The sequence below is a fragment of the Larus michahellis genome, chromosome 8 (genome assembly GCF_964199755.1).
Source record: "Larus michahellis chromosome 8, bLarMic1.1, whole genome shotgun sequence".
Taxonomy (NCBI): Eukaryota; Metazoa; Chordata; class Aves; order Charadriiformes; family Laridae; genus Larus; species Larus michahellis.
This window is the reverse complement of record NC_133903.1, coordinates 7,561,824-7,589,607: the sequence shown is the minus strand read 5'-3', so window position 1 is coordinate 7,589,607 and position 27,784 is coordinate 7,561,824. Positions and strand designations below refer to the sequence as shown.

General features: G+C 65.7%; 1 protein-coding gene across 2 annotated transcripts in view; it reads left to right on the top strand.

Annotated features, from left to right (window-relative positions):
• The first annotated feature begins 644 nt into the window (after nucleotides 1-644).
• Nucleotides 645-27,784, top strand: part of CASKIN1 (CASK interacting protein 1) — a 32,732-nt gene continuing 5,592 nt past the window's right edge. Inside the window, exons 1-14 of one of the 2 annotated variants that reach the window (XM_074598058.1) lie at nucleotides 645-872; nucleotides 16,414-16,465; nucleotides 19,328-19,425; nucleotides 19,512-19,657; nucleotides 19,753-19,848; nucleotides 20,097-20,227; nucleotides 20,307-20,415; nucleotides 20,671-20,779; nucleotides 20,900-20,994; nucleotides 21,071-21,188; nucleotides 22,904-23,119; nucleotides 25,277-25,384; nucleotides 25,540-25,658; nucleotides 26,696-26,783. In XM_074598058.1, coding sequence (XP_074454159.1) covers nucleotides 779-872; nucleotides 16,414-16,465; nucleotides 19,328-19,425; nucleotides 19,512-19,657; nucleotides 19,753-19,848; nucleotides 20,097-20,227; nucleotides 20,307-20,415; nucleotides 20,671-20,779; nucleotides 20,900-20,994; nucleotides 21,071-21,188; nucleotides 22,904-23,119; nucleotides 25,277-25,384; nucleotides 25,540-25,658; nucleotides 26,696-26,783 — 1,579 coding nt within the window. In that variant the 5' untranslated portion in view covers nucleotides 645-778. The remainder of the gene's footprint in view (nucleotides 873-16,413; nucleotides 16,466-19,327; nucleotides 19,426-19,511; nucleotides 19,658-19,752; nucleotides 19,849-20,096; nucleotides 20,228-20,306; nucleotides 20,416-20,670; nucleotides 20,780-20,899; nucleotides 20,995-21,070; nucleotides 21,189-22,903; nucleotides 23,120-25,276; nucleotides 25,385-25,539; nucleotides 25,659-26,695; nucleotides 26,784-27,784) is intronic. The other variant, XM_074598059.1, reaches the window with a different exon arrangement.

The window sequence follows — 27,784 nt, the reverse complement described above, 5'->3', positions numbered from 1 at the left end:
AGTGGAAAATTAGGCAGTAATAATGGCTTTATTTAAAGAAATTGAAAAGCTGCTCCAGCCTGGTTCCCATTATCAGCCACCACAGGCTGACGGTCGGTGACTGCAACGGCCAGGCAGAGCAGCGGGACGGGGACCGGTGAAGGGCACCCCGGAGCGGGGCTGGGGAGCACGGGGTGCCGGGGCTGGCTCTGCTCGGGCCGCCAGCCCCCGCTCCTCTAGCCCGGGGGTCATTGCCCCCCCCCAACACCACGGGGGTCCTCCCCAAGGAAGAAGAGGCCCCGAGCAGCCTTGCTTCCCCGCTCTCCCCTCCGGGCTGCCGGGGCGGCAGAGACCCGCCAGCTCGTTACACGCCACGGCTGAGGAGCGGCGGCGGCGGCGGCTCCCACCGGGGCGCGCCCCGGGCCCCAGCACCTTCCCCCGCGCTGGGGAGGGGGATCCCCGTGCCCCGCCCGCAGGCACCGGGGCGGCTCCCGCCCCCTCCTCCTCCTTCTCCTCCTCCTCCTCCTCCTCCTCCCCCCGCGCTGCCGGTGCGCCCCCTCCCCCCGGAACTCGCCCCCCCCCGCGCTCCCGGTGCGGCCCCCCCGCCCCGCCGCGCCCCGCCCCGCCCCGGGCGCCCGCCGCCGCCGCCGCCGCCGCCGCCGCCGCCCCCGCCTCCGGAGCGGACTGGGCGGGGGGGCCCAAGCCGAGTCGTGCCGCGCCGTGCCGCCCGCCCCTCGCCGCGCCGCGGAGGATGCTCGGGCCGTGAGCCCGCAGCCGGCAGCCCCGGCGCCGCGGAGCCATGGGCAAGGACCAGGAGCTGGTGCAGGCGGTGAAGGCGGAGGACATCGCGGCCGTGCAGAAGCTGCTGCAGAGGCCCAAGCCCGGCAAAGCCAGTGAGTTGCCGCCGCGGCGGGGCCGGGCCGGGCCGGGGGTGCCGGTGGGGCTGGGGTGGGGGGTGCGCGGACCGGCATCGCAGCAGCGGGCGGGGCGGCTCGGGGCCCGCATCCCGCCCGCTGCTCCCGGGGCCCAGCCCGGGATGCCGCCCTGCCCGGCCCCGGAGCATCTCCGGCCCTTCCCCGGTGCGGCGCGGGCGGGGGCCGTAAACGTGCCGGGTACCCCCCGGCGGCGCCCCGGGTTGGGGCGGGGGGGTCAGCCCGGAGAAGGGGGGCTGACGGCGGCGGAGCATCCCCGGCGGGTGCTCGGTGCTGCACAGGATCGCCCCGCCGGCCCCGGTGCAACCCCCGGTACGGCCGGGCACCGGCCGGGCTGCCCTTGCCCTGCACCCGGGAGCAGCCTCCGGGGAGCCGGGCCGGGCCGGGCCGGTGCACCGGGAGGGGGGTGGATTGGCCTGGGCATGGGCAGGGGGCTGCGGCCGGGCAGGCAGGGCAGAGCTGGAGGCATCTGCGTGTGTGTGGAGCGTGTGTGCACGGACTGTGCGTGTGTGCAGCGGGGCTGCTGGTGCCTGCACACATTTGCCCGTGTCTGTGCGTGTGTACGTGCGTGCTGGGTGTGCATGTGTGTCTGTGTTTGGGTGCGTGTCTGTGTTTGTGTATCGGTGTGTACCCTGGCATATGTGTGTTTGGATGTGGCTGTGTTGGTGTTTCTCCGTGTGGGGGTGTTTGGATGTGGCTCCATGGGTATCTCCCTGGGTGCATCTCTGCGGCTGGGATTGCACGTCTCTGTGTGTGCACCCGGGTGTATGTGCCCAGGCGTGAGGCTGCGGGGGTGCGCGTGTGTGTGTACGTGTGTATCTGTGTGTGTACGTGTGTGTAGCTCCGTGAGTATCTGCTCTCTGTACGATATAACTGCTCTGTTGAGGCGTTCCACCCGGGACTGAATTATTCATGGTGCTGATGCAGCCGCAGGTTTCAGGCCTGGTGCACGGGGCTGAATTGGGGGGCTGGGGACCATCCCTGGGCACGGGCAGGGACCGTGGGAAGCACTCATGTGGCATCAGGTCACTGGGCACACAGCCCCTTCGCTGCTGCACCCCATGTCCCTCCCTCTGGGGCCTAGTGCTCCCTGAGCGTGGGCACCCCCGTGTCCCTAGAGGCTAGCAGGGCTGGTGTGGTGTCCCCTGTCCCTGGCTGAGCAGGGCCAGCGTGGCATCCTCTGTGTTCTGGTGCTGAATAGGGCTGGCGTGGCATCCCCCATGTCCCCACTGTAGTGCAGGGCTGGCATGGCATCCCCCATGTCCGTGCTGCCGTGCAGGGCGAGCGTGTAGTCCCTTGTGCTGTGCAGAGCTGGCGTGGTGTCCCCCATGTCCTGGTGCCATGCAGGGCCAGCGTGGTGTCCCCCACGTCCAGTGCCATTGTTGTTGTCACTGCCAAGGGCCTGTACAGGGGGAGGAGAGGCTCCAGCTCAGACCCCCCTTCATCCCAACCTGCTCCAGGTGTTGCTGCTTCTGTGGCCTCTCGGAGCAGTGTGCAGGGATGGGGACGACATCTGGCCTGTGCCCAATGCTGTCGCCCGCACACCCCTCTCCAATCGCCGCTGGCCCAGGCACACAGCTGGTGTTGCTGTGGCAACGGCCAGCGGTGCCGGAGTGCCACCACCTTCTCCTGCATCCCTCTCCTTCCCAGCCCTGCTCTGCTGCATCTCCCGCACCGGCCGCTCTCCTACTGCCAGGCACTGCTGGGTGGGATGGCCGCGGTGGCCAGTGGTGCTCCCAGGCTTGTGAGCGAGGGACGAGGGACACCCAGTGAGGCCAAGCCTGGCCATTTTGGTGTTGGGGACATTCCCGCTGCAGGCCTGGATGCTTGCCCCATGCCCTGGCTGGGCTGTGCCTCTCCAGCTCTGCTGAACCCACCAGTGCCAGTGCTGGGCTGCTCTGGCGCCGTTTCCCCATGGGACCCGTCTCTCCTGCCCGGCGGCAGCGCCGTGGGTGCCATGCTCCTGGCCTGGGGGGCATGAGCACCTCTGGCAGCGGGGCTGGAGGAGCGGTTCACGGCACGGGGTGGGAGAGCACCAAGCAGGGGCTGTCCCCATGCCGCGGCGTCCCCATGTCCCCCGTCCCCTCCGCGTGCCTGTCCCACGCGTGCCTCGGGTACTCCCTGCGCTGCGCGGCACCAGGAAGATTTGTAACTTAGCTCTGTTATCTGGATAATATCCTATTCATGTGGGGTTTAATAAATGAGATTTTAAAAATCCCTGCGTGAATTAACACGGGTTGCTATGGCGACGTGGGGCCCAATTTAGTGTGTGGAGTATGAGTTTGTGGGGCCCGGGCCGGCCGCAGCGCGCACCGCGCTCGCTTCCCGGGCATCCATAATTGATAAGGTTGTCTGAAAGTTACGCAAATCAGATGCAGGGATTTGGCAGCAAACTGTTCCCCTGCCTGTCCCCTCCTCCCCGGTGCTACCTCGAAGAATTGTAGTGACTTGGCGTTTTCCCCTCGGCTCCCCGGCTTGGGCACCGTGGGATGGGACGGGGCCCCGGGGTATCCCCAGCAGCGCCCGTGCCCGCTGCACCGTCCCCATCTGGGCACGCGGGGCTTTGGGCAGCGGGAGACGGGGCTGTGCTGTGCCGTGCAGGGAAGCGGCAGTTCCTCGGCTGTGGTGTGTTGGAGCAAGCGGTCTCCTTCCCTTTGAGGCCAGTGCTGCTGGCGGCTCGTCCACTTTGGAAATGGCTTCTGTGTGGCACCCGCCAGTGCCACGGGAGGGACCTCGAGCTGAGGGCTGGGCCCTTCTGTTCTGGCTTCTTCTCCCGCTGGGCTGTGGGGCTTTGGGGTTGTCCCGGCACACGGCCCCATGGTGCCAGGGCGAGCACCCGGGACGGCAGAGGCCGGCTGCAGCTCGGCTGTGTGGGTGCGAGCCGGGGCTGTGTCCCGTGGGGCTGTGTTTTCTGTCCCATGCCTGGCCCTCAGTGCTACCCTGGTCCCCCCAGGCTGCTGTCAGGGCTCGTGTCCTCGTGTGCCACTGGAGCTCTGGGTACCTCGCTCCGGGATGCCTGGGGCTGGGTGAACCACGCTGCCTGGCGGGGCTCGGGAGCTGCGCATGGAGCCTGGCACTCCCTGCACCCTGCCATGCTGGGGTAACCCAGCCCATCCTGGCCCCGCTGCCAGGCGGTATGGGTGCTGAGGAGGGGGCAGGTCTCGGGGTGCCCCTGTCCTGGGCAGGAGAGCCCCATTCCTGTGTTGCCGCCAGCACAGGGTTGTGTCCTGCCCTGCATGTCGCTGGCAGCAGCCCTGGCATTTCGGGGCTTATCCCAGCCAGCCCTGGCCTCGCTGACACACACGGGGAGTGGTTCCTGCCCTGCCCGGGGAGGGACCCCAGCCCCGTTGTCACCAGTGCTGCCCTGGCCCCACGGCTGCCTCCAGCCGCGCTGCTCCCAGCTCCGGACCATGCAGGGTGGGCAGAGCCCGCTACTGGTGAAAAGTCTGGGACAGGAGCCAGGCAGCTCCTCGGAGGATGTGCGTGGTGCAGGCAGGGTGGGCAGCAGGGGAGGGACCCCAAAGCTCAGCGAGCACCCCCAGGCTCATCACCCCCTGGGGTGCTGCCATCCCGTGAGGACCCATCCCGGGTTGCGAGCGGAGCTGCAGCAGCCGGGTGGGATCGCTGCTTCACCAGGGCTCCGGGATGCGGGGGCAGCGGGAGGAAGGAGCCAGACCCCTTGGGGACACGGGGTCCCTGGGCAGGGCCTCGTCGGCTGCCTCCTGCCCTCTGGTGCATCCTCCTGTGTGGCGGCCAGTTAATTCTGGGTTTTTTTGCCTGCGTTTGATTGCATTAATAATCTCCTCTGATAACAGTATTTAATAAAACCAGGCTAATATGGCGCAGTTAGGACATGTCTTTGACATTTTACAATTCAATTTCCATGCAGTAAAAGGCAGGGCAGCTGCAAATCCAATTGTGGTGCAGTGCCCAAGGCGCGCACGGCCGGCAGCCGCCAGAGCTGCCCCGTTCCTCCCGGCCCTCCGGTAACACCGGAAACTTCCCCAGGCGGCAGCCAGCCCTAATGGCTCCCGTTGTCCCTCCCTGACCACAGGCGCTGGGGCAGCCCCCTCCTCACTGCAGGGGAAACCCAGGCAGGGGGGAGAAGGCAGTGCTTGCCAGGACACCGGAGCCCCCGGGGGCTACTGGCCTCTGGAGCCATCGGTGCCGGGCAGGACATTTGGAGCAGGAGGAAGGGGCCGTGGGGCCGGATCCTGTGGTAGTTTGGCCAAACTGTGGGGCTGCAAAGAAGTGCTGGGCCCCCACGCATCCCCTATGCCATGGCTGGATGCTGCTCCCGCGGCCTCCCCCGATCCCCTCAGCATGGATTAAGGGGCGAATGCCAAGGAGGCAGGCTGGGGCAGGCAGGGCAATACTGGCACGGGGCGATGTTGGTGCATCGGTGCATGGTGCAGCCATGTCCCGGGATGGCGGTCGGGGCTGAGCGGCTCCTGCCACTGCCACGCTTAACGGTGTGTCAGCAAGTCCCTTATAAACTTCTTCTTGGGGTTTCTAGCCCGCGTGTGAAACCTCGCTCCCAGCAGGACTTGGCAGGCGGGCGCAGGCTGGCGTGTGCCAAGTTTCCTTCCAGAGGGGGATTATTACTCAGCCTGGGGTGACACCTCGTTATTTTACATTTTCCTGCCTCTCTTTCCGGCTGGGCTGGAATTGTGGGTGCAAACCCTCCTCTGCCCCCTGATGCCCCAGCGCAGCTCCCGCTTCGGGGCCGGCTGCGGGGTCCCTGCCTGCCGGGGGATGCTGCAGAGGACCACGGGCTGTTGGCCACCGCCACCGAGGAGCAGCAGGGCCATGGGCTGGCAGCTCTGCTGCCGGCTCGAGGCTCTCTCGCTGGCCTGGATTTTCTCGTGGCAGTCCCAAATTCACCTGGCTTAACACCAATTAGCCCTTTGCCGGTGGCGGGCAGCCCCTCGTGCCTGGGGCTCTCCCGGGCTGCCAGCTCTGCCTGTTTCCCGCATGAGGACTTTGCTGCTGGGTGCCGTGGTACTCCTCGATGCCCGTGCACTGTGGTGGGGTGATGCTCCCAGGGAGCAGCTGGGGATGTGGCAGGGCCAGGCTGCACCCAAGGGTGACAGTGCTGTGGATGCTTGAGGTGCTGGTGGTGCAGCAGAGCCAGGTGCTGTGGGCACATCAAGCCCCCCTCCACAGCTTCCTCCTTCCCTGCCAGCCGAGCATGGTTTCCAGTAGCCAGGCTGGCATCTGTCTCATCTTCCCTGCCCTGCTGTGCTCCCTTTAACCCTTCCCTCCCCTTTGCATCCACTGGGAAAGGCTGCGATCGGCTCCCTCCCTCCCTTGGTGCATCTGGGTGTCCCCAGTCCCTTCCTGCTCCCTGTGTGCCTGCAGGGCCCCGTTGGTGGCTGTTCGGCCCCGTGGTGGTGATGCCCGTGGATGGCGGCTGCATGGTGCTGTGGCGGAACCCCGATGGGTGGCAAAGCAGTGGTGGGTCCTTGATGAACGTTGGCCTGGGCACATGGCTGGTGGGAGCTGCGGTGCCAGTGATGGAGGGGACCGCGTGGCTCTGCGGTGATGCTCAGGGCTGTGCTTGAACGTGTTTGCCGTGACACTCTCCATCCTGGTGCTGTTGCGGGAGCAGCGTGTGCTGGGAGCGGTGTGTGCCGCTGCACCGGGACCGGGCACTGCCAGGGCTGGGCACTGCTGGCCGCGCCACAGAGCCGGGGCTGTGAGCCTCTGGCTGAACACTGGCCGTGAGCCCACTGGCGCTGCCCTCGCCAGCCAGCGGCTAAAGGTGCCTCTCACAAGTGTTCAGACTCTGTCAGTAGAGCGCCGGAGAACTAATTTGCTGGTGTTTAATGGCTGATGCTGTTACTGCCCAGCCAGGCTCCCGCAGGTGGGGGAAAGGCGTTGGGAAGCAAAACCTGCTCTGGAGCGCTCGGGCTCATGCTGGCCTGCACGGATGCTGCTGCTCCATTGCCGCTTTGTGCCCTGGCTGCGTCTGAGTGTGCCATGGGTACAGATCATGCCGGGCTGGTCGCTGGGCCAGCATGAAGTGACTATGTCCAGCTCTGCCTCGGGCTACCATCCTGTCCCACAGCTGGGGCGCGTGGGACTCTCACCCTCTCTGTGCTCCATCCCCAGAGGGACAGGGGCCAGCGCAGGCTGCCCGGGGCAGGAGTGATCCCGTGGCGGGCTGGACTGAGAAGGATCTTTAAAGCTGTAATGAAATGTTAATAGTATTTTCCAACTCAATATGGGAGTAGAAAATGAGGTGTTTAACGCTGGGCTCTGCAGCGACAGGAGCAATCAGCCTGAGAAATGGGAAGCCGGGGATGCAGTGCTGGGCCTGCTCCGGTGATGGATGGGTGCTGGTGCCCGGCACAAGCCGTGGGGCCAGGGAAGCATGGTGCTGGGATGGTGGGAGAGCGGCTGACGGGGTAATGCTGGATCTGCCTGGGTCTCCTTGGGTCTCGCTGGCAAGGTCACTACGGGCCGCCTGGTGAGAGCCGAGCAGATCAAGAGGGTTGTGGGTGACCTGGGGGCACAGCAGGCCGATGGGACCCCGGCTCTGTGTCCTGCCATGGCCCGTATCAGCTGGAGATGGAGCAGGTTGGAGTTGGTGCCCAAGCAGCTGCCATGGGGCATGGCCTGGGCACTGCTTCTCCGAGCACCGTGCCTGCTGGCGGCTGGCTCCTCTGCACCAGCGTACGCCTGTGTGCCCCTGTGCACACCCTGTGCCACCTGTGTGCCCCTGTACGTCTGTGTGCCCCTGTGCACGCGTGTGCCTGCGTGCGCCCATGTGTGTGTGTGCATCTGTGTGCATGCAACTGCTTCTGTGCATCATGTGTGTTGTGTGCCCCTGTGCATCCCTGTGCATGCGTGTGCCCACGTGCATCTGCCCCGTGCACGCATGTGCCCGCAGCTGTCTCCGCCGGCCGCTTTGGTAGTGTCTCCTCCCCGACCTGGCGTGGGGCTCGGCACTGGGGACGGCTCTCAGTGGCGGCAGCAGCTGCCGGCTGATTCCTTCCAGATGTGGCTGCTGGAAGCCCAGCTCCGCACCGCCTCCTCGCCGAGGGCCCCGTGGCTTTTCGGTCTGTGGCTGCCAGAGCTGTTGGAGCAGACAAAGCAGCCGCCTGCCCGGCTCCTGCATTGCAGCTGGGCTGTTTACGGCGCGCTCCTCGCGGCTGTGCAGCTCCGCAGCGGCTCTTCTCCCCGCTTGTCTCTGCTCCGGTGTGTGCGGATCCTGGGGCTGTTTCTAACTAAGCCCCTAGTCCCGGCAGGGATGGGGTAGGTGGTCCCACACTGCCTCTGCCAGCCCACCCTACCCCCCACTGCCCACTATGCTGGGGACACTGGGATGGGTCCTGCAAGCCCTGCCCTTCCCCTGCAGCATTGCTCGGCCTTTGCGAGGAGCGTGATGCCTCCAGCCGGGCTCCCAGCGCTCAGGGCAGTTGCATGGCATTGCCTGGCTGCACATCCCCGTGCTGCCCATCCGCCCATCGGCGTCACCGAGCTGCCAGCCGGCACACCCCCAGAGCTGCCCATCACCGCACCTGTCCTGCCCGCAGGCACTGCCGGCAAAGCTGCCCTGGTGCGGAGGGTGTGCGAGCGGGCACGGTGCACCGGCACGCGTGGGAGCGCTGGGGAAGGTGAACCAGGTTGTTATGTGGACAAAGACAAATGATGGCACTAAAGGCATCGTGTTCAAAATAGATCCCAGGGCCTGTTTTACCCGCGTACGGTGTGGGAGCTCAGACCCCAGTGCTGCAGCGGAGCCTATTGCCCTGTTATTTATCTGAGCTGTCTGCATGAACACGTGTGCACATGTGCACACACTCTGTGTACGCCGGGGAGCTCCCTGCCGCTTCCCAGCGATGTCTGGACTGTGGCTGGGTTCATGGGAGGCCAGATGATAGGGACTGTTCATTAGTTATAGAATCACAGAATGGTTAGAGTTGGAAGGGACCTTAAAGACCAGCCAGTGCCACCCCCTGCCCTGGGCAGGGACACCTCCCACCAGACCAGGCTGCTCCAAGCCCCATCCAACTTGGCCTTGAACACCTCCAGGGATGGGGCATCCACAGCTTCTCCGGGCGACCTGTTCCGGTGCCTCACCACCCTTGTGGTGAAGAATTTCTTCTTTATATCTAATCTAAATCTACCCTGTTTCAGCTTAAAGCCATCATCCATTGTCCTATCACTACACGCCCTTGCAAAATGATTAGTTAATGATGCTTTAAGATACGCAAAGCTACTGGTCCCTCCCTGCAGAGCAGTGTGGCTGGGATTGGTCCTCCCAGGGCTCCCGGCCCCACGGAAGAGGTGAGGATGAGGAGGAAATGGGGAAGACTGGGATGGGGCTGGTTAGGATCCTCTCTGCTCCGGGTGGAGGTGGGTGGTGCCAGCATCTGCCCCCTCTTTGCTCCCATGTCCCAGGCAGCCCCTGCTCTGGCACTGAGGATGTGCGGTGCTGGCTTTGCTGGGATGCAGACGGACAGGCGGATGCAGACTGGCGGCGTCCCCAGGCAGCTCCATCCCATTCCCCACCGTGGCAGCCTCACCCTGCTGGCGGTAACTCCTTCCAGCCGGGGTGATTACTGAAAATTACCTGTTTGCCACCGCCCCGGCGCGGGGAGAGCAGGCTGTCAATTAAGGCTCCATGGAAGCAGCACCAACACGCATTTCCGCAGAGACGAGGGTGGGCGTACGGCTGGCACCGGGGCTGGCGGCGACGAGCGCAATGGAACTGGTATGATGTTTGGTGCTGGTCCCATGGGGCTGAGCATGGCACCTCATGTCCACCTGTGGGGCTGGAGCCGACGCGTTGCTCCGCTGCCCTCACCCTTGCCCATCCCTGCTGCCGGCTTCCCCACGTCCCTGGTCACACGGGACCAAGTCACCGGCATCCTTCGCGTGGAGAGCAGCACGGCACCGTGTGTTTTTCAGGGGTCAGCGTGTTTGCAGGCAGCCTGGAGCAGGCAGAAGGCTGCCGAGACTTTGCAGGCAGTGACTCTGTGCTGGGAGGGAACATCTGCAGAGCTGGGGCTGAGCCCCAGACCGGGGCTGGGGGAAGCCCTGCAGAGCTTGGGGGCTGGGGCTGCCCCGGGGGAATCCGGCTGATGCAGCGCCAGTGGTGAATGGCTCGGCTGGGCTCTGGGGCACCACACGGCAAAGGTCAGGTGAGGATACGGCTCGACAATGCAGGCAGAGCAGGGATGCTCACGGTAGCCGCTGGTGAGCACCACTGCCCCGACATGGTGCTGGGGGGCATCATGGAGTGCTGGGTCCAGCCCCAGGTTTTCAGCGGGTCGGCTCTACCATGAGTGTACCCACATCCCCCATCACTGCCTGCCCTGGCAGCCCGCAGGGTCAGACCCTTGTCCTCCCTTGGGATGGAAAATTTTCCTTTTTTTTAGAAAAAAAAAATTAATAAATCACTGAGGAGTCCCCACTGCCTCTTGAAAGCTGCATTTAAGTTGCTTCATCCTGGCCCCGGGGGACAGCCCTGCGCTGCTGCAGCACCGTGACTCAGGTTGCCACGGCCTATTGATTTTGAAGTGCAGATTTCTCGGCTCCCTGGGGAAGGCTCCGTGGGAGGGCCGGGTGTCCGGAGCACCAGCAGGTGTGCTGGGCACAGGGCCAGCATCCCCCCAAAGTCCCTTGGGATTTAGAGAATGGCTTGTGCTGGGCGTCGGGGCACCCAGCTGTGGATGTCCAGCTATCATGGGGTATCCAGAGGTGATGGGAATGGGTGTGCAGATGTGATGGGCAGTTGCTATCCAGCTGTGGTGGGAACTGGGATATCCAGCTGTAGTGGGCAGTGGATATCCAGCCGTGGTGGGCACTGGAATGTCCGGCTGTGGTGAGCAGTGTGTATCCAGCTGGGATGGGCAGTTGTTTTCCAGGTGGGACGGGCACTGGGGTATACAGCTGTGGTGGGCAGTAGTTATCCAGCTGTGGTGGGCATTGGGCTGCAATGGTTCCCCATCCCTGCCACCTCTTTGCCCCAGGCAATCCCTTCCCACGGCAGCCAGCAGCCTGCGAGCTTTCCGGTGCATTATTTATACAGTCAAAATCGATCAGTAGATGATAACAGCTTCATTAGCATCTGAACATCGTGCCGGCCTCAGTGCTTGACACGACCTTGGCTGCAGGAGTTACAAGCCTTTTGCTGTCTGCTGGTGGTGAGGACCGGCTCCCTGGCGTCCCCATCATCCAGCCAGGGCTGCTCCAGCCACCTCTGTGGGGTCCCCACGGTGGCACAGGCACGCAGAGACCACGTTGCCACACACTCTGCCCATGCACATGCCCCCGTGGGGTCCCCATGGCAGGGACCCCATCCTCACTGTGAGGAATAAGACCACTCATGCCAGGGCTCCTCGTGCAGCAAGTGCTTGCAGCACTCGTTGTTTGCGTGGCACTCGTCAGCAAGGATATAATTAAGAGCAGCTATTTTGGATGCTTCCTTTATCCGGCAGCTCACGGCGATGTCGCTGCAGGGTCCTCCCCTCCCTCCGAAACAGGCGCTTGGCTTTGCCTTGAATGTCTTCCCTGTGGGTATTCGGTGTCATCCTGCTTGTGGGGTCCCTGTTGTGCTTGGGGGGACACGTGCAGGGGTCCTGCTGCCCGTGTGGGCTGGGGAGGGGGAGAAATAGCAGGGATGGTAGGTCTGGAGGGGAGAGGGATCACTGCAGTGGGGTGATGAAAGGGATGGGGAGGAGGATTTAGGGGGGTTGCCCCGGCTCATCCACCACCGCCGCCAAGCTGGGGCGGGGGGGAGCAGCGACGGCTTTCCCCTCATTAAGTAGATGTTGATTTAGCGGAGGCTGGAGCCATCTGCTCGGAGCAGCCTCCCGCTCCCTGCGAGCTGGCGCGGCGCTGCCGGGGGGAGCTGGGCGAGGATGTGCTTCGTCAGCGGGGGCTTGGCCGGGAGCCCCCGCACCCCGGCCGGGCATCGATCGCTGCTGGCGCTGCGCTGGCTGCAGACGCAGGGGCTGGTGCACGAGCATGCTAACGGGCACTGTGTGTCCCCACTGCTGGGAAAGGAGAGGAGCCCCCGGAGGGACTGAGGAATCCCACCGGGTGGGTCTGTGGCCTCGGGCACGGGTGCAGGGGAGGGGCTGGAGCAGCTGGGCATGGGGGTCTCCCCACAGCATGCACTGGGACGGCTGGAGCAGTGGTTGGCATGGGGGTCTCCCCATAGCATGCACCAGGATGCCTGGAGCAGTGGTTGGGCATGGGGGTCTCGCCGTGGTGTGCACCAGGATGCCGGGAACAATGTTGGGCATGGGGGTCCCGCCGTGGTGTGCACTGTCATGCCTGGAGCAGTGGTTGGGCATGGGGGTCTCCCCACGGCATGCATCAGGATGCCCAGAGCAGTGGTTGGTCATGGGGGTCTCCCCGTGGCGTGCACCCATGGCCAGGCATTGGCGTGGTGGTGCAGGAGATCGGGGTGATGGGCGGCCGGACCCTGGGGTCGTGCAGAGTGGTTCCCCTGTGCATGCCCAGCCCTGCACGTGCAGCCGGCTCGTGCGTCGCTTGCTGTCGCCGTGCCCGTCGGGCCGTCGTTGCTGCGGGGCGGCCAGCGCGTGGCAGGGGAGGACAGGGCCGGCGAGGAGCCCGCCGCCCTCGCTGCACGCAGAGTGCTGGGTTGAATTCAAGCGTGCATTTAGCTACTGTGAGCTCTGTGTTTAAGTAAAGGCATTTCTGGGAGTAGTGGCTGGGCTGAGCTCCCCGCGGCGGTGTTTACTCGCAGCAGACGCTGTTTATAGTCGGTGTCTATGGCAGGCGGCTGCGGCTCCCGGTGCGCACAGGAGCTGCGGGATGGAGCCGGACCTGGCGTTGCTGGAGCTCGCTGGATCCTGCGGTGCAGCTTGTCCCCCTTACCTGGGGCCAGCCATGTGGTCCTGCCTGACCCTGCTCAGCACCGTCAGGCCCCTCAAGGATGCTCGCAGCATGCAAGCCGCTCTGAGAGCCATGGCCCATGATGTGAGGCTGGGATGCCCGGGGAGCCTTGTGCTCCAAGGTGGCATGACCTTCACCTAAGCAACCCATGGGGAGCAAAGAGGGGACATTGGGGTGTCCCAAGGGCATTGGTGGGGCTCAGGTGGTCTGAGCAAGGGCCCCAGCGCCAGGGATGCCACCATCTCTCTTTGCTGCAACATCTGCTGGATGGCCCCGGCATCTGCCTCTGCTCAGGCAGGGCAGAACGATGCTGGTGTGTGCTTGCGGGTGTTCGGTGCTCTCCGTCACCCCTTCGGTGATCCTGGCAGGGAGGACAGCTAGGGACATGCTTGGAGCACGCTGGCAGCGTGGCCGTGCTGTCCTCCCCGCCGTGCCCGACTCCTTTTGTGGCTGGTATTTTTAATTGGCCGTGCTCTCAGCTCCCTTCCCTCTCCCTTGTTAATGGAGAAGTTTTCCTTGTGCTTCCCAGCCATTAACGAGCTCTTCCATGTCTCCCTGCCCCCAGACAGGCTGCAAATCCCTCATGGTGGCAGTGGGGCTGAGACAGCCCCAGGCTGTGGATCGGTGGAGTGCTGGGGTGCCCCTCCTGCTCCCCCTGGCCCGGGAACTCTGAGCACCCAGCCGCGGCAGGGCCGTGCCGAGGGCTCGGTTGGGCTCCAGGCTGCGGCGCTGCGCCCTCGACACACCGCCGACATCCCCATGCCAAGCTGCCAATGCTGTGCCAACAAGCATGCTGCTTCGTTACAGGAGGGGCTTATTGCTGAGCTCTTGGACCATGGTGTGAGGGTTTTGCTTGTGGCCCCTCAAGAGCTTTGGTGGTGCCGGCTGGTGTGGCAGCCGCTGCCTTCCCTGCCCTGCAAAGCCATTGTCCCTTGAGGGTACTGGTGCCGATGCAGGCAAGGGGTTGATTCTTCGCCGGCGCCACCATCTGTGGCCTTGGCCTGGCCCCGCAGGGGTGCCAGCCGCCGCGCCGCCATCCATGCCACCATCCACACCTCGCCGTGCTGCTGGGCACTCACCCCAGGAGGATGTGGGACCACCCGGCTGCTCTCCAGGGAGCCACATCAGACTAATGCCGCACCTAACCTAAATGCCTACCTAACCTTTTCCCAGCAGCGCTTGAAGCCATGCTGGTGCCTGAGCTTGCCGCAGCCCCTCACGGGCACCGGCAGGCTCACGGCCACTGCCAGGGCTTTAACGAAAGTCAAACCGCTGCGCAGCTGGAAGTCACTGACTAAGCACTTGGCACGAGCAATGATGGAAGTGCTAAACAGATTTTGGCAGCCGCAGCCTCTCCTGCAGGTGCAGGGAGGAGAGATTCGCCACTACGGTGTGTTCGGCTGGTGCTGGTTTGGCCGGTGCGAGGGGCTGTTGGTGTGTACCCAGGGATCGGCGTCGCGGGGTGCAGCAGTGATGCTGTCAGTGTCACCGCTGCACCCCACGACGCCGATCCCTGGGTATTGCCCCATCCCAGCCCCTTGCTGGGACCAACCCGTGGGAAAGGTCAGGCACTGCAGACCCGCTGACATCCGTCCGTCCGTCTGCGAGGACCGATTAGCCGGAGCGGGGCCCGTCTCGGGGCCGGAGATTGGAGCCAGTGCCGGGCACGGTGCCGCTCCTGCGCCCGCCGACTCCTTTTGTCCGCTGGCCATTTGCATCCCTGGGGGGCGGCTCGGCCCCCTTCTCCTGGGAGCTGCTTCTTGGCGCTGGGCGGCAGCGGAAGCGGTCCTGGGCTCCTCTCCACCGGCACTGAATGGCACCTTTGTTGGGGAGCCTGGCGGCAGCTCGGGGCTGGCGAGGACCTGCTTGGCCCCGTCCGCTGCGGTCAGCCCCGGTGCCGGGGGCTCTGCCCGCCAGCAATGTCCAGTCCTTCCCAGGGGAGCATGGGGGGAGCGCAGGGATGCTGCAGTGGGGGCGGGATATGTGGGCCGTTCCCTGGGTCTGGCCACCCAGGTGGGGATTTGTTGCTGGGGTGGTTTGTTAATGTGTTAAACGAACAGCGCGGGCTGCCGGGGCAAGGGAGTCTGCCCCACCACACGGGGCTTGGGCTGGGGGCGTTTTGTTTGGTGGAAGGAGGGCAAGCGGGGCTGGCTGCAGGGACCCCATGGTGCCCCCGTCCCTCCTTGTGCCCAGGGGACCCCATGGTGCCCCCATCCCTCCCTGCGCCCAGGGAACCCCATGGTGCTATGTCCCTCTCTGCACCCTGGGGACTGCAGTGCCCCTTCTTGTCCCACAGCCACCCCATGGCACAGGAGGAGAGTCTGGGGACCTACTGGAGGGGGGACGATCATCATGGCTGTTCAGAAGCCATCCTCCAGAGCTCTTGCCATTGGCGCTGGTCTGCATTGTCATTAGCAAATCTACGTCTTGGGCTCTCGGGTGGCCGATGGAGCACGGGAGGGAGCGGGTGCTCTAGCAGTCCAGCAGCCTCTGCATTTGCAGGGAGAACCCTCTGCCACTGCCCCAGCTGCTCCTGGGACCGTCTGCCACGCGTGGCCCAGGCAGGGGTGGCTCAGCCCAGCTCCGCTTCCCAAGCCCATGGGTCAGGGCCGGGCACAGCCGCCCTTCCCGCTGCCCGTGCCCGCTGCGCCCCGTTTGCTGACACAGCCCTTTGTGCCGAATAATTGAATATCGCACTGGGAGGCCGACAAGGGCTGGGGGAGCGAGCGAGGCCGTGGCACGTGGGGAGCATCCCTCTGGCTCCATGTGTCCCTCCCCTGCCTGAAGTCACCCCTTCCAGCCGGCTTCTCCCAGCGAGCGCTTGTCCCTGCTGTGCTTGTCCCCAACATGCTTCCTGATGAGCCACTGGGATGAGGACGGCCGTCCTTCCTCCCTGCCAGACCAGGCAGCCTTTATTGAATTATTTCCCGTAGGCTCGGGGCTGTGTTGGTGCCGGCTCACTGTGGTGGGCACAGGGGCTGCTGTGTGAGTCCCCAGCCTGGGGCTCTGCCACCCTCCTCTTCCTCCTCCTCCTGCTCTGACTCCCCACTGTGCACTGCGAGGAAAGAGAAGGCTCACTGGAAAGCCTGAGTGGCATTTTTCGGTTAAATCTTATGTAAATCTGGCTTCCTCCTTGTTCGTGGTGCTAATTGGATTGCCTCGAGGCAGTTGATTTTCCCACGCCGGGTGGGGGGGCTGCAGGGACAGGGGACACGCTGGGGGAACGGGGGAGCGTGCCGAGCTCACCGCTCTGCCGAAGCAGCCGGGCCCGGCAGCTCGATGTGGTGCTGGGGGCCATGCCAGAACCCCAGCGAGGCAAAGGAGCTGGGAAGAGAACACAAGGGAGAGCCACCACAGCCCAGGTGGACGGAGACCCTGGCGCCAGGAGAGGCCGTCGGGCTCTGCTGTCATCAGCAGGGACCCCTCCATCCCAATCCCTCCTTTCCGCAGGCTCGGGCAGCCCCACACCGTGCCACGCTGCACCCTGGCCCGGGCTGCAGTTGCAGGGAGCCGAAACGTTGGTGGGGAGGGAAACCTGGAGTTGCAGCCGCATCCCCGCCCCAGGTCCCTGCCCCAGCCACCTCCTGCGCCACTCTAATCTGCTGCCCCCTTCTCTCCCTCCCAGAGCTCCTCGGATCGGCAAAAAGAGTCAACGTCAACTTCCAAGACACCGACGGGTGAGTGGGAGCCCTGCGCCCGGGCGTGCACGCGGTGGGGTGTGCGGGCAAGGGTGTGCGTGCTGTGGGGTGTTGCAAGCAGGGCTGCACGTGCGGTGGGGCGCATGGGGGCGCATGCCCCGGGGATCTGTGCAGCACAGGGTGCAGCGAGCAGGAGTCTCGTGCGTCTGTGCGGGCAGGCCGGGTGTGGAGCGATGCAGTCGTGCAGCCAGGGTCCGGATGGGCAAGGGCTCCTGTCCCTGTTAGCCAGCGTGGCTGAGCCCTGTCTGCACCCCTGAGCCCATGGGCTTGCAGCCGCGGGTGTCAAAGGTGGGAGGTGAGGGCTGAAAGGCAGAGGAAGAGCAGTGCCCCATGTCTCATTGGCCTCTTCACGGCTCTCGCCATGGGCTTGGGGCTCTGTGGGTGCTGTGCAGGGAGTAGCCCCGTGGGCTGCCGGCTGGGCAAGCCGTGACCCCACTGGGCTGTGCCACTGGATTGCAGCTTCGCAGTCGACATCCAAGAGGCGGGGAGGAGCTGGGAAGGGGGCCGCAGGCTCGCCGCTAATGACGCTAATGAGGCCGCCGGCACAGGAAGGCAGACAGAGCCCCAAGGAGGAGGAGCGGGGCTGCGGTGGGAGCGGGGAGTGATGCTTGCAGGGATGGGCAGCAGCTGCTGCCTGTGCCCCGGCTCCCTGTGCCCCCCCTCACTGAGCGGGGCAGCAGGACACGGGGCTGGGAAATGCCGGTTGGTCCCTGGGGATAGCTCTGCTGTGGCCATGGAAATGGCACGTGAGCGGAGGGGCCGGATGGGGTCAGGAACGTGAGGGCATGCCCTGGGGATGCATGGCCGCGGCAGCCTGGGTCCCTCCTCATCCTCACTCCCGAGCAGGGCCCTGGTATCGGGGTGGTGGCAGCGGGCATCCCCTGGTACCCGGCCGGCGCATCGGCTCTGCCAGCCTGCGCGTGTGCATGTGTGTGCATGCACGGGTGCATGCAAGCGTGCGGGTGTGCGGCTGAGCGTGCGTGTGCATGCAAGCGTGTCTGTGCGCGCGAGCGTGCGTGCACGGTGCTGGGAGCGTGTGGGCATGCCGGCCAGCAGTGGGGCGGGTGTGCGGAGGGTGGAATGTGGGCAGGATGAGGGTCTGCGTCACCCCATGGACCATCTCAGTCAGTGTCTGCTGGAGCCGGCAGGTCACCAGAGGGCTGTGCGTCACGGCAGGGCTGGGACAGGAGTCGAGAGCTGCAGGCAGGGCCCCTGCTCATTGCCCTGCCTTTGGCTACTGGCCAGCTTGGCAGGTGCAGGAGCAGCCCTGCAGCAGAGGAGCACCCTCCAGCCTCCAGCTCCATTCCTGGAAAGGATCATACCCCGGGAATGCACAGGGCAGACCCAGGTTGCAGCCCGTGTGTGCTCTGCTTTGCAGCTGGCGTGCTGTGCCAGCTCAGATGGCCTTGGTGCCGTGCCTCAGTTTCCCCATCTCTGCTGCGCTCGTTGATTCCCGGGCTGGTGGGTGCCGTTGGCAAGCACCGTGCTGGTGTCCCCACACTTGCCCGGGGGACGGTGTCCTGCACGGTGTGTGGCCTTTGTGGCTGGCTGGGCTGTGCTCGGGGAAGCCCTCGAGGCAGCCCGGGGGAGGGCTGCGATTTGCACCATCTTGAGCGGATTTGAGCGGGGCGCTGGAGCGGAAAATGTTGACATTTCCCAGGCAGACGTTGGGGATCGCCCTCCTGCGCGAGCTGTCTGCTCGCATCGCCGCTCCCTGCCAGGGGATTGCAGGCGGCAGCTCCACAGGGAACATGGTGGCCAAAGCATGCTCCCCAATGGGGATGTGTGTCCCCACCTTCAGCTGGGGGTCCCGGTGATGGGGGGCGGAAAGAATCGCCATCCCACCGCCCGCCTCTCAGACACCAGGCAGCCACGGGGGCCAGCAGGTCCCGCTGGGGTCTGCAGTCCATTCCCATGCTCCGGTGACACTGGGGTGGCCCTGGGGATAGGACAGGGATGCTGAATGTGACTGGGGCCCGAAGTGGCGGGGTGAGGGGCGCAAGCGCAGCCACGCGGAGGATGCCGCCGCCAGGAGCAGCAAGTAGGTCAGCTCCTGGCCTCCTTCCCAGCAACGAGCCTCCTGGTTTGGCCAGTCCCGGGTGCTGTGAAAGCAGAGCGGGATGTGGTGCCGGGGGCTTTCCCCACCCCACGGCAAGGCCAGCCAGGGGCATCACTGCCATCTGGCAGCCTGGGTCCCCCTGCGTCGGTGCCCGTGGTCGTGCTGCCGGTGCCAGGCTGGGGGAAGTGGGTCAGCAGGGAGGTTGGCTCCCTGGCACCCCCCCATCCTCTGTGAGACCCCCACCTTGCCTGCCCTGCCCATCACCTCCAGCCCCACAGGGGCTCTGCATCCCCAGGGAGCGTTTCAACTGCATCCGTCTTGCTCCAGCAACCCCAGATCAGACCTGACAGCCCCCACTCCCAGCTCAGTGGCATCCCCAGCCCTATATCCCACCGTATGAGCCTGGGGCGGGGGGGTCTGTCCTGTGGCTGAAGTGCCCCAGGGAAAGCTAAATGAAGTGATGGACTGGAGAGAAAACCCCCAGCTGCCCTGGCACATCCCACCCTCTGGCCCTTGTTGCACGCTGGGATATGGCTCAGCCTGTGTCTCGGTCACGGCTGGTCCCTGTGGCAACTCTCTCTCCGGGTGCTCATGGAGGGATCCAGACGTAGGATTGACCTGGCAGCTGGGGGACACTTGCACATGGGGGGCTGTGGGAGGCAGAGTGGGCACCCTGGGGTGCTGTGGTGGATTCAGGTCGAGGCTGCGCTTCGGGGCAGGGGATGGCGGGGCTGCAGAGGGGACAGGGACGTGAGACCCCTGACACCACAGCCGGTCCCCAGGTTCTCAGCTCTGCACCATGCGGCACTCAACGGAAACACGGAGCTCATCTCGCTGCTGCTGGAGGCACAGGCTGCGGTGGACATCAAGGACAACAAAGGTGAGTGCCGGGGTCCTGGCTGCGGCCCCCCACCCTTCTCCAGGCTCACGGGAGGCTGACAGCACACCTGTCCTGCCCACCCGCAGGCATGCGGCCCCTGCACTATGCGGCTTGGCAAGGCAAGAAGGAGCCCATGAAAATGGTGCTGAAAGCGGGTTCCTCTGTGAACATCCCATCGGACGAGGGCCAGATCCCCCTGCACCTGGCGGCACAGCACGGGCACTACGACGTGGTACAGTGGGGCCGGCGGTGGGGCTCAGTGGTGGCGGGGGGGGGCCGTGCCGCCCTCCCTGCCCTCACTGAGATGGGGGTCTCGCTCCTCCGCAGTCGGAGATGCTCCTGCAGCACCAGTCCAACCCCTGCATCATGGACAATTCAGGGAAGACGCCCCTGGACCTGGCGTGCGAGTTTGGCCGGGTCGGGGTAAGTCCATGCAGCGCCGGGACCCCCGAGAGGAAGATTAGGAGGGGACAGGGGCTCAGCGAGGTCCCTGGGGTGCTGGAGCAGCCCCGGGGGGGGCACAGGGCAGCCCCTGGGAGGGATGGCAGTGGGGGCCCACAGTACCACTGATGCGGGGGGATCTCCGGCTGCTGGAGGAGGGTAGAGCAGGGAGGGGAGGCAGGGGCTGAGCCGCCCTTGCAGCCCTGCTCCGTCTGTGTTTGCTGAGCCAGGTGGTCCAACTGCTCCTGAACAGCAACATGTGCGCGGCGCTGCTGGAGCCCAAGCCGGGGGACGCCACCGACCCCAATGGCACCAGCCCCCTGCACCTCGCCGCCAAGAACGGCCACATCGACATCATCCGGTGGGTGCCGTGGGCAGGGAGGGCAGTGCCGGTCCCCCCCAGCCATGGCCTCGCTGACCCCCTCCCCGTCCACCCACAGGCTCCTGCTGCAGGCTGGCATCGACATCAACCGGCAAACCAAGGCAGGCACGGCGCTGCACGAGGCGGCCCTCTGCGGCAAGACGGATGTGGTGCGGCTGCTGCTGGATGTAAGGGTCCCCCCCGACACCCCCGGACACCACCAGCCCAGGGAGGGGCTGTGGGAAGGGAGAGACCCCGCAGCCAGGGGTGCGGAGCAGCATGTGCACATCTCCTGGGGAATGGGCTGAGGGTCCTGGGGAGGGGACACACACCAAGGCAGCGAGCTGTGCCCTCCAGCTGCTGGTCTCAGGGTGGCCTGGGGGTCCTGCGGGGTGGCAGAGTCGGGGACAGCCTCCTCCCAAGCCCTCTCCACGCCATTGCAGAGCGGGATCAACGCCCACGTCAGGAACACCTACAACCAGACGGCTCTGGACATCGTCAACCAGTTCACCACCAGCCAGGCCAGCAAGGAGATCAAGCAGATGCTGCGGGGTACGGGGGCTGAGGGTATACGGGGTGACTGCACCAGCACTGCGGGGGATGCTGGGCTGGGGGTGACAGTCCCCGCGGCGGGGCTGGGCGGCCGGCGACGCTCCCGCTCTGTCCCCGCAGACGCCTCCGCCGCTCTGCAGGTCCGGGCCGTCAAGGACTATTGCAACAACTACGACCTGACCAGCCTCAACGTGAAAGCCGGGGACGTCATCACCGTGAGTGTGGCTGGGGAGGGGGTTCCAGGGGGGCCCAGATGGCGGCGCTGGCCCCTGACCCGGACCCTACCCGCAGGTGCTGGAGCAGCACGCAGATGGGCGCTGGAAGGGCTGCATTCACGACAACCGGACCGGCAACGACCGCGTGGGCTACTTCCCCTCCAGCCTCGTCGAGGCCATAAGCAAACGAACAGGCAAATAATCCCCCCCCTCTACCTCTCCCCACGGGCCTGCTCCCAAACTCGCTTCCCCAGAGATCCCCATGTTGGTCTGGCGGTGCCTCGGATGTCGGGGGTGCAGCTGGTGAAGCCAAGCCGGGGCGATGTCCCCGCTGTGCATGTGGGGTTGGTGTCCCCGTTGTGTGCATGGGGATGGTGCCTTTGAGCATGTGACCCCATGGAGGGTCGGTGTCCCCCTCGAGTGTGCGGGGTCATTGCGCCCATCAAGTATGCAGGGTCGGTGTCCCCATCGAGCGCGCAGTCAGTGGCCCCATCGTGCACGTGGCGTCGGTGCCCCATGAAGTGGATGGTGTCCCCATCGTGCATGTGGGGCTGGTGTCCCCATCAAGTGTGTGGGGTCAGTGTCCCCATTGTGCCTGTGGGGTCGGTGCCCACCTGTTGCACGTGAGGGTCAGTGCTGGCAGCCCTGGGGTGCTCGCGGGTCAGCCCCGGTGCCAGGCTGGCGCTGGGCTGGAGGAGGCATTTGCGGTGCTGGCAGGTCAATGCATGGGGAGAACTGGGGGCATCACTGTGGTTTGGGGGTGATGGCGCAGCGGTGAGGTCAGGGGACCTGGTGCTCGGGGTCTGAGTAGGGGGGCTGTGCACCAGTGCCAGGGACCTGGCGCTGCCCCATGGGGACCCTCTCCATGGCCAGGGGCTGTCTCAGGGATCAGACCCTGTTCCTTGTCCCCATACCCATCCCTATAGGTTCCAATGGGGTGCGCGTTCCCTCGGGATGGCCTGTAACCACGCTCGCTGCCAGGAGCGGTGTGATGGGGCCGGTGCCTCTGTGGGTAGCGTTGAGACACCCCACATCAACCGGCTCGCTCCCCGGCTCCAGCGCACCGCTCCCTCCCAGCAGCCGTGCGCTGCCCAGCTCTGTGCGATGTCAGGGGCGGCCACGTCGCTGGGGCGCAGGCAGGGAACGGCAGCGCTTGAATGAGATCCCAAGGGAGCGGCGGCACGAGTGCCTGCTGGCTGCCGGGCACTGCCGCACTGGCTGCGGAGGTGCCATGTGCCGGACGGGCAGCGGCAGAGCCACCCTCCAGGTGTGGGTCGTGCGCTGGTACCACAGGGATGAGTCCATGGCTCCTGGGATGCAGCTGGCTCCGCGGTGGTGTTTGTGTGGGGTTTCATTGCCATCCCATCAGCTGTTGCCCTGGGCCCTGTGCAGCGGGGTGGCAGCATGGGGCGCAGGCGGCGGCAGCACCGGGGCTTGGCCGGGTGGGCACGGGGGTGCTGGCACTGCAGCCCCCAGCCCAGCCATGCCTGCAGCCTGCCTCCTTCCAGGATGCCTTCAGGGGGAGTAGGACCCCCAGCAGCCCGGCTGTGGGAGCCCCACGGCGATGTTCCTGCCTCAAAGATGGGGCTGTCCCGGTGTCCGTGTCCCACCGGGGAGCCGTGACGGGTCTGCGGGATGTGCCCGCGGGCCATACCCTGCCACCAGGCCGTGCTGTGCGCTGAGCTCCCGCTGCTGCTCCTTGGCTCGGCTCCGCATCGGTTGGGTCTCGGTTTTGGCTTCTCCATGTTCCTTTGGTTGCTTTTTTTTGTTTGCTGCTTTTTTTTTTCCGCTTTTTTTTCTTTTTCTTTTTTTTTCCTTTTTTTTTTTTTTTTTTTTTTTTGGTGGCGCTGAGCGTTTCTCTATTATTTTGATTCTTTTCATTTTGTCTCTTGTTATGTTTTATTATCAGGTTCATGGGAGACTGTAACAATCCCCCAACAGTACCAAAAGATCCCGCTCCCGGCTTACGGGGCTGCTGTGCTAAACGGTGACGCCTCGTCCCATCCGTTCCATTCCCTGCCTCCACCTCCACCTCCACCACCACATTCCCATCAGACTCTTTTCAGTTCCTTTGGCTATCACAGGCTCTCCCCTAGCAGTGCCGACGAGCCGCGTTACGGACAAGGTAGTTCACCGCTCGCTTCGTGCTCTCGATGGATTTCTTTCTTTTCCTTTAAAGTGTGTATCGAGTCTTTTCTTTCTGCTCGGCCTCTCTCCCCCCGTGCCCTGGTGCGTTTGCACGCGGGCGCGTGCAGGCGTGTGCAAGTGCGCGCACTTGGGTGCGTGCGCGTGCATGCTGGCGTGTGCGTGCGGACGCGTGCATGTGCGTGTGTGTGCATGCAGGCGCGGGCATGCGTGTGCGTGTGTGTGTGTGTGCATGCATGCAGTGCGTGCAGGTACGTGCACACATGCATGCCGTCAGCCCCCTGCCCTGCATGCCCCCTCCAGCGCCGCTGTAGCACCGTGTGGCCCATGGCTCTGCTGCCGGCACGTCCCACCCTCACCACCCCGGTGTGCCCGGCTGTGGGGCAGGGCTGGAGGTGGCACCGTGCTGCTGGCCGCACCCTGCCCATGGCCCCTGCTCTTCTGCCCACCCTGTCCGGGTGCGTGGGGATCCCCAAAAACACTCTCCAAGCTCTGTGCCGGGGGGAGGGCTGGGCAGTGCGGTGCCCGGCCAGGAGCTGTGAGAGGTGAATTTGGTACTCTCTGCCCGCTGCAGCCCCCCCCCTGCCCCCAGGGGATTCAACACCCAGCGAGCTGCTCTAACCGGGTCGGGACTGTGCTGGGAGTGGGAAGGGGCTGTGGTGCTGGGCGTGCTTTCCTGGGGGATGCTCTCGGGGCTGAGTCAGCGCAGGCAGTGCCCAGCTGCACCATGGGGACCATCCCTGTGGCATGGCCAGGTGATGGATGCTGCATGGATCGGGAAGTGCCTGGAGAGCAGATATTTGGTGGGGGGGTTGCAGGGGTGCAGCCCAGGCCGTGCGTGCAGGGGCTACCACTCTCTGTCTGGGGGCCGGGCGTCTTTGCACATGCCACGGTGGCAGCGGCACAGGAGGTTGCGTTGGGAGAGCGCCGGGCCAGCCACACTTGACATTGCCCATCTGCCAGTGTTGGGGACAAGGGAGCAAAATCTTTCCCAGGGCTTTCTCTCCCCGCTGGGTCGCACAGAGCCTGGTTCCTGCCCGGGCAGTGGGGGCTCCTCTTGGCATGACCATGGCATACGTGGCGCAAAGATGTCCCTGCCCAGTTGTGGTGTGGCTATTTGTTCCCCCTCGTCTTCCTTTGGTGAATTCACCACCTTGCATCAGCTGCCCCCAGCTACGGCCCGGCTGCTAATGGGACGAGCAGCTTAATGACTGAAAACGGGCTGGGCAGCGGTGGGGTGGCAATGCCCCAGACCTGGTGGCTGGCGGCGGCGCTGGGCTGTGCCGGGCTCCTCGGCGGCTGGCGGCGGGGCTGCGGCAGAGCTGGGTGCGGGGCCTCGTGGGGCTGTTGTCCATCTCCCTCTGATGCTGTTTTAAACCCTGCGCTTGCCACAGGGGCCAGGGGAATTCAGCCCCTCGCTGTGGGTCCCATCCAGCGCTGGGCGTCCATGGCTGGCGCTGGTGCGAGCAGGACCTGGCAGGGGCAGCCGGTGGGGTGAGCCGGTGGAGGAGCGGTGTGTCGGGGTTGACCCTCAAACCATGCCCTGCCAGGAGGGCTGGGTCCCCTCGCCTGCTGGTGTGTCACCCATGTGTTGCTGGCTGCCATGGGGCGCCCTGGGGAGCGCAAGGGGGTTCAGCTTGGCTCCCCACTGCCCCTGTGTCCTCCCCCAGATGGGTGCAGGCAGCCACGGGGGCACAGCCAGCGCCATCTTGGCCAGGGGACAGTGGGGTGGGGACCCTGGTCCCCACTGCCCAAGTTTGCCAGGCTCCCTTTGCTCCCCCACACCAGGTCGTGTCCTCGTCCTGCTCAGCACAGGGATGACACGGTCCCCATCCCCTGCCTGGGCTGAGCTGGGGCACTGGGACATCCCGCCATGGGTCTGTCCCTGGCTGGTGGTAGGGAGGGGGAGCCCTGCAGGACAAGGTCCTGGAGCTGGTCACTGTCACCAGCTGCTCGGAGGGGGTTCCTGGGACAGCGCTGGCATCCCTGGACACAGCTGCAGCCAGGGGTTTTCCCTGCAAATGCCAGTGATGGGCCCCAGGGCTGCGCGTCGCTTCACCCTGTGCCACACCGATGCGAGCCTGAGCCCGGAGAGCCACACGTGGCTGACGGCTGCTCTCTCTGCTCTGCCACCAAGGGTCCCGCGGGGCTGACATGAGCCCATCCCACCTCTCACCGTCACAAGGCGGATCAGCCACGCCGGCTCCCGCGGAGGAGATCTGGGTGCTGCGGAAACCCTTTGCAGGTATGGTGGGCGTGCGCTGCTGGGACCCTCCCTGTCCCTGGGGGAGGCACACACTGGGACGTAGCAGTGGCTCCAGTGGGGTATGGCTGCACCACGGTGTCCCCTGTCCTGCCGTGGGGCTCGGTTGCCTGACAGCATCTCCTCTCCCTGAGCAGGTGGTGACCGCAGCAGCCTGGGCAGCACGGGCAGCGTGGCCTCTGCCCGCAGCTCGGGGAGCGGGCAGAGCGCAGGCAGCGGGGCGCACGCCCTGCACGCTGGCTCTGAAGGCGTCAAGGTAAGACGGGCCCCGAGGTGGCCATGCTGGCCTGTGGTGACACTCTGCTCCAGTCCCAGCACTGGTGCTTGCCTCAGGGCAAGGCATTTGCTGCCTTGGCAGCTACCCTTGGGACCGATGCTCGGACAGGTGCTGTGAGGTCCTACCGGCATCCAGCTGTCACCTGTGACCACCAGCGCGTCCCCTCCCAGCTGGTCCCCACCTACTGTCTGGTGGTATGAGTCCTGCCAGGCTGCAGGGGCTGCCGGCAGGCGTGTGCCGGGTCCGGCCGAGGCTGCGCGCCGTGTCTCTGCTGCCACTTGGAGGGTGCCTCCGCGCTGCGCACTGCACCGCACCGCACTGCACTGCACTGCACGCTGCAGCGTCGCGCTGCACAGAGCCGCCCGCATACTGCTGCCAGCACACAGCCCACCGCGCACGCCTGCCTGCACGGCGCGCACCACAGAGCCCTGCGCGCTGCATCCTGCTGCCGGCACGCTGCCCACTGCCCACTCCGCGCTGCTGCCTGCGCGTTACGCACTGCACATTGCCCGCTGCGCCCTGCTGCCTGCGTATTGCCCCTGCACTTTGCATGCTGCCCAAGGCAGCCTGGGGTGTCCCGTCCCCTGGCCAAGGCACCCGTGAGCCCCCCTCCCCTGGCATCCTGCCTGCGTTATGCCAGAGCAGGCTGGGCACCGTGGTCCCCATGCCCATGAGCCAAGCATCGCGGTGATGGCCGCGGGGGCTCTGCTTTGCAGGCCGGGGGGGGGGACATGCAGCCCTCAGCGGCAGCCTGGGTTCGCGGCATGCGCCAGGCTGGATTTGGGGTGCCGCGGCGCCGCGGGCTCCAGCCGCCTGTGAAGCACCATCTGTGCTGCTCCCGCTCTCCCCGTCGCAGCCCGAATCTGCTGCCCCCCTCCCTGCCTACCCTCGCCCGGGCTGGTGGCGGGGCGGCCGCCGCAGCACCCCCAGCACCCGCAGCGCCCGCAGCGCGCACCCCCGCCGCCCGCCCGCCTCACTCCTGCCTGTTCTCCCCCCTTTCCTGGGGTGTTTTTCAGCTGCTGGCAACGGTCCTTTCCCAGAAGGCTTCTGCGCAAGAGACTGCCGTGGGCGATGGGCCGGCCAAGGCGCAGGACATCCCCGCAGGTGCGTGCCGCCGGCCGCCCGGCTGCCGGGAGCAGGAGGAGCCCTGGCCCTGCCGCGGGCGTGCCGTGGATCCAGGGATTTGTCTTTTTTTTTATTGCCACGGCACCCGTCGCCAGAAGAAAAACGTGTGGGTAAAAAATGACTCTCTCGCCTTTCGGCTGCTGCCAGGCCTTCTCCTGCCTCGGTTAGTGGGGGCCCCGCGGGGGGGGGGGGGGGGGGGGGGCGGTGCGGGCGAGCGGGGGGCGGCAGCGCTCCTCCCCGGCCCCTTCCCTTCCCTGGCCCCCCGCCGGCGCTCAAGCCGGGGTGTCGTCGTCCCCCCCCGTCACCGCCACCGCCATCCGGGGGGGGGGGGGGGTTGCGCTGCGGACGGGCATCGGCCACACGGCGGGGGTGCCCACGCTGCGGGGGAGGCACATGCTGGCGGTGTTGGGGGGCGGCGGGTGTGCGGTTGGGAGACGCACACGTCGGGGATGAATGTGCTGGGGGATGCCCGGGCTGCGGGGAGGGGCGGGGGGGGGGTGGGGGATGGAAACTTGGGAACGGGGGGATGCACACGGAGAGGGGGGATGCACTCGTTGTCGGGGGCGGAGGGGGGGGGTGAGATGCACACGCTGGAGCGATGCACACGCAAGTGGGATGCAGACACGAGGGAGATGCACATGGCAGAGGGATGCACATGTGAGGAGGATGCCCACGCAAGTGGGATGCAGATGCCAGAAGGATGCACATGCAGGGAGGATGCACGCAGACACTGGCGGGGAGGGGGGGAATGCACACACACAGAGGAGGGGGGCACACACACAAACAGAGGCGGGGGGAGTGGGGGGGGGGGAATGCACACACATGGAGGATGCAGTTGCCAGCGGTGGGGAAGAGGCTGCTCTTGCTGGTCCTGATCACAAATACGAGGCAGAAATTTCTGGGCAGCCAGCTGGAGGGTGGGCGCAGCAGGGCTGCCTGGGTGCCTCTGTGGGGGTCCCGGGGGATGAGGCAGCTCGTGC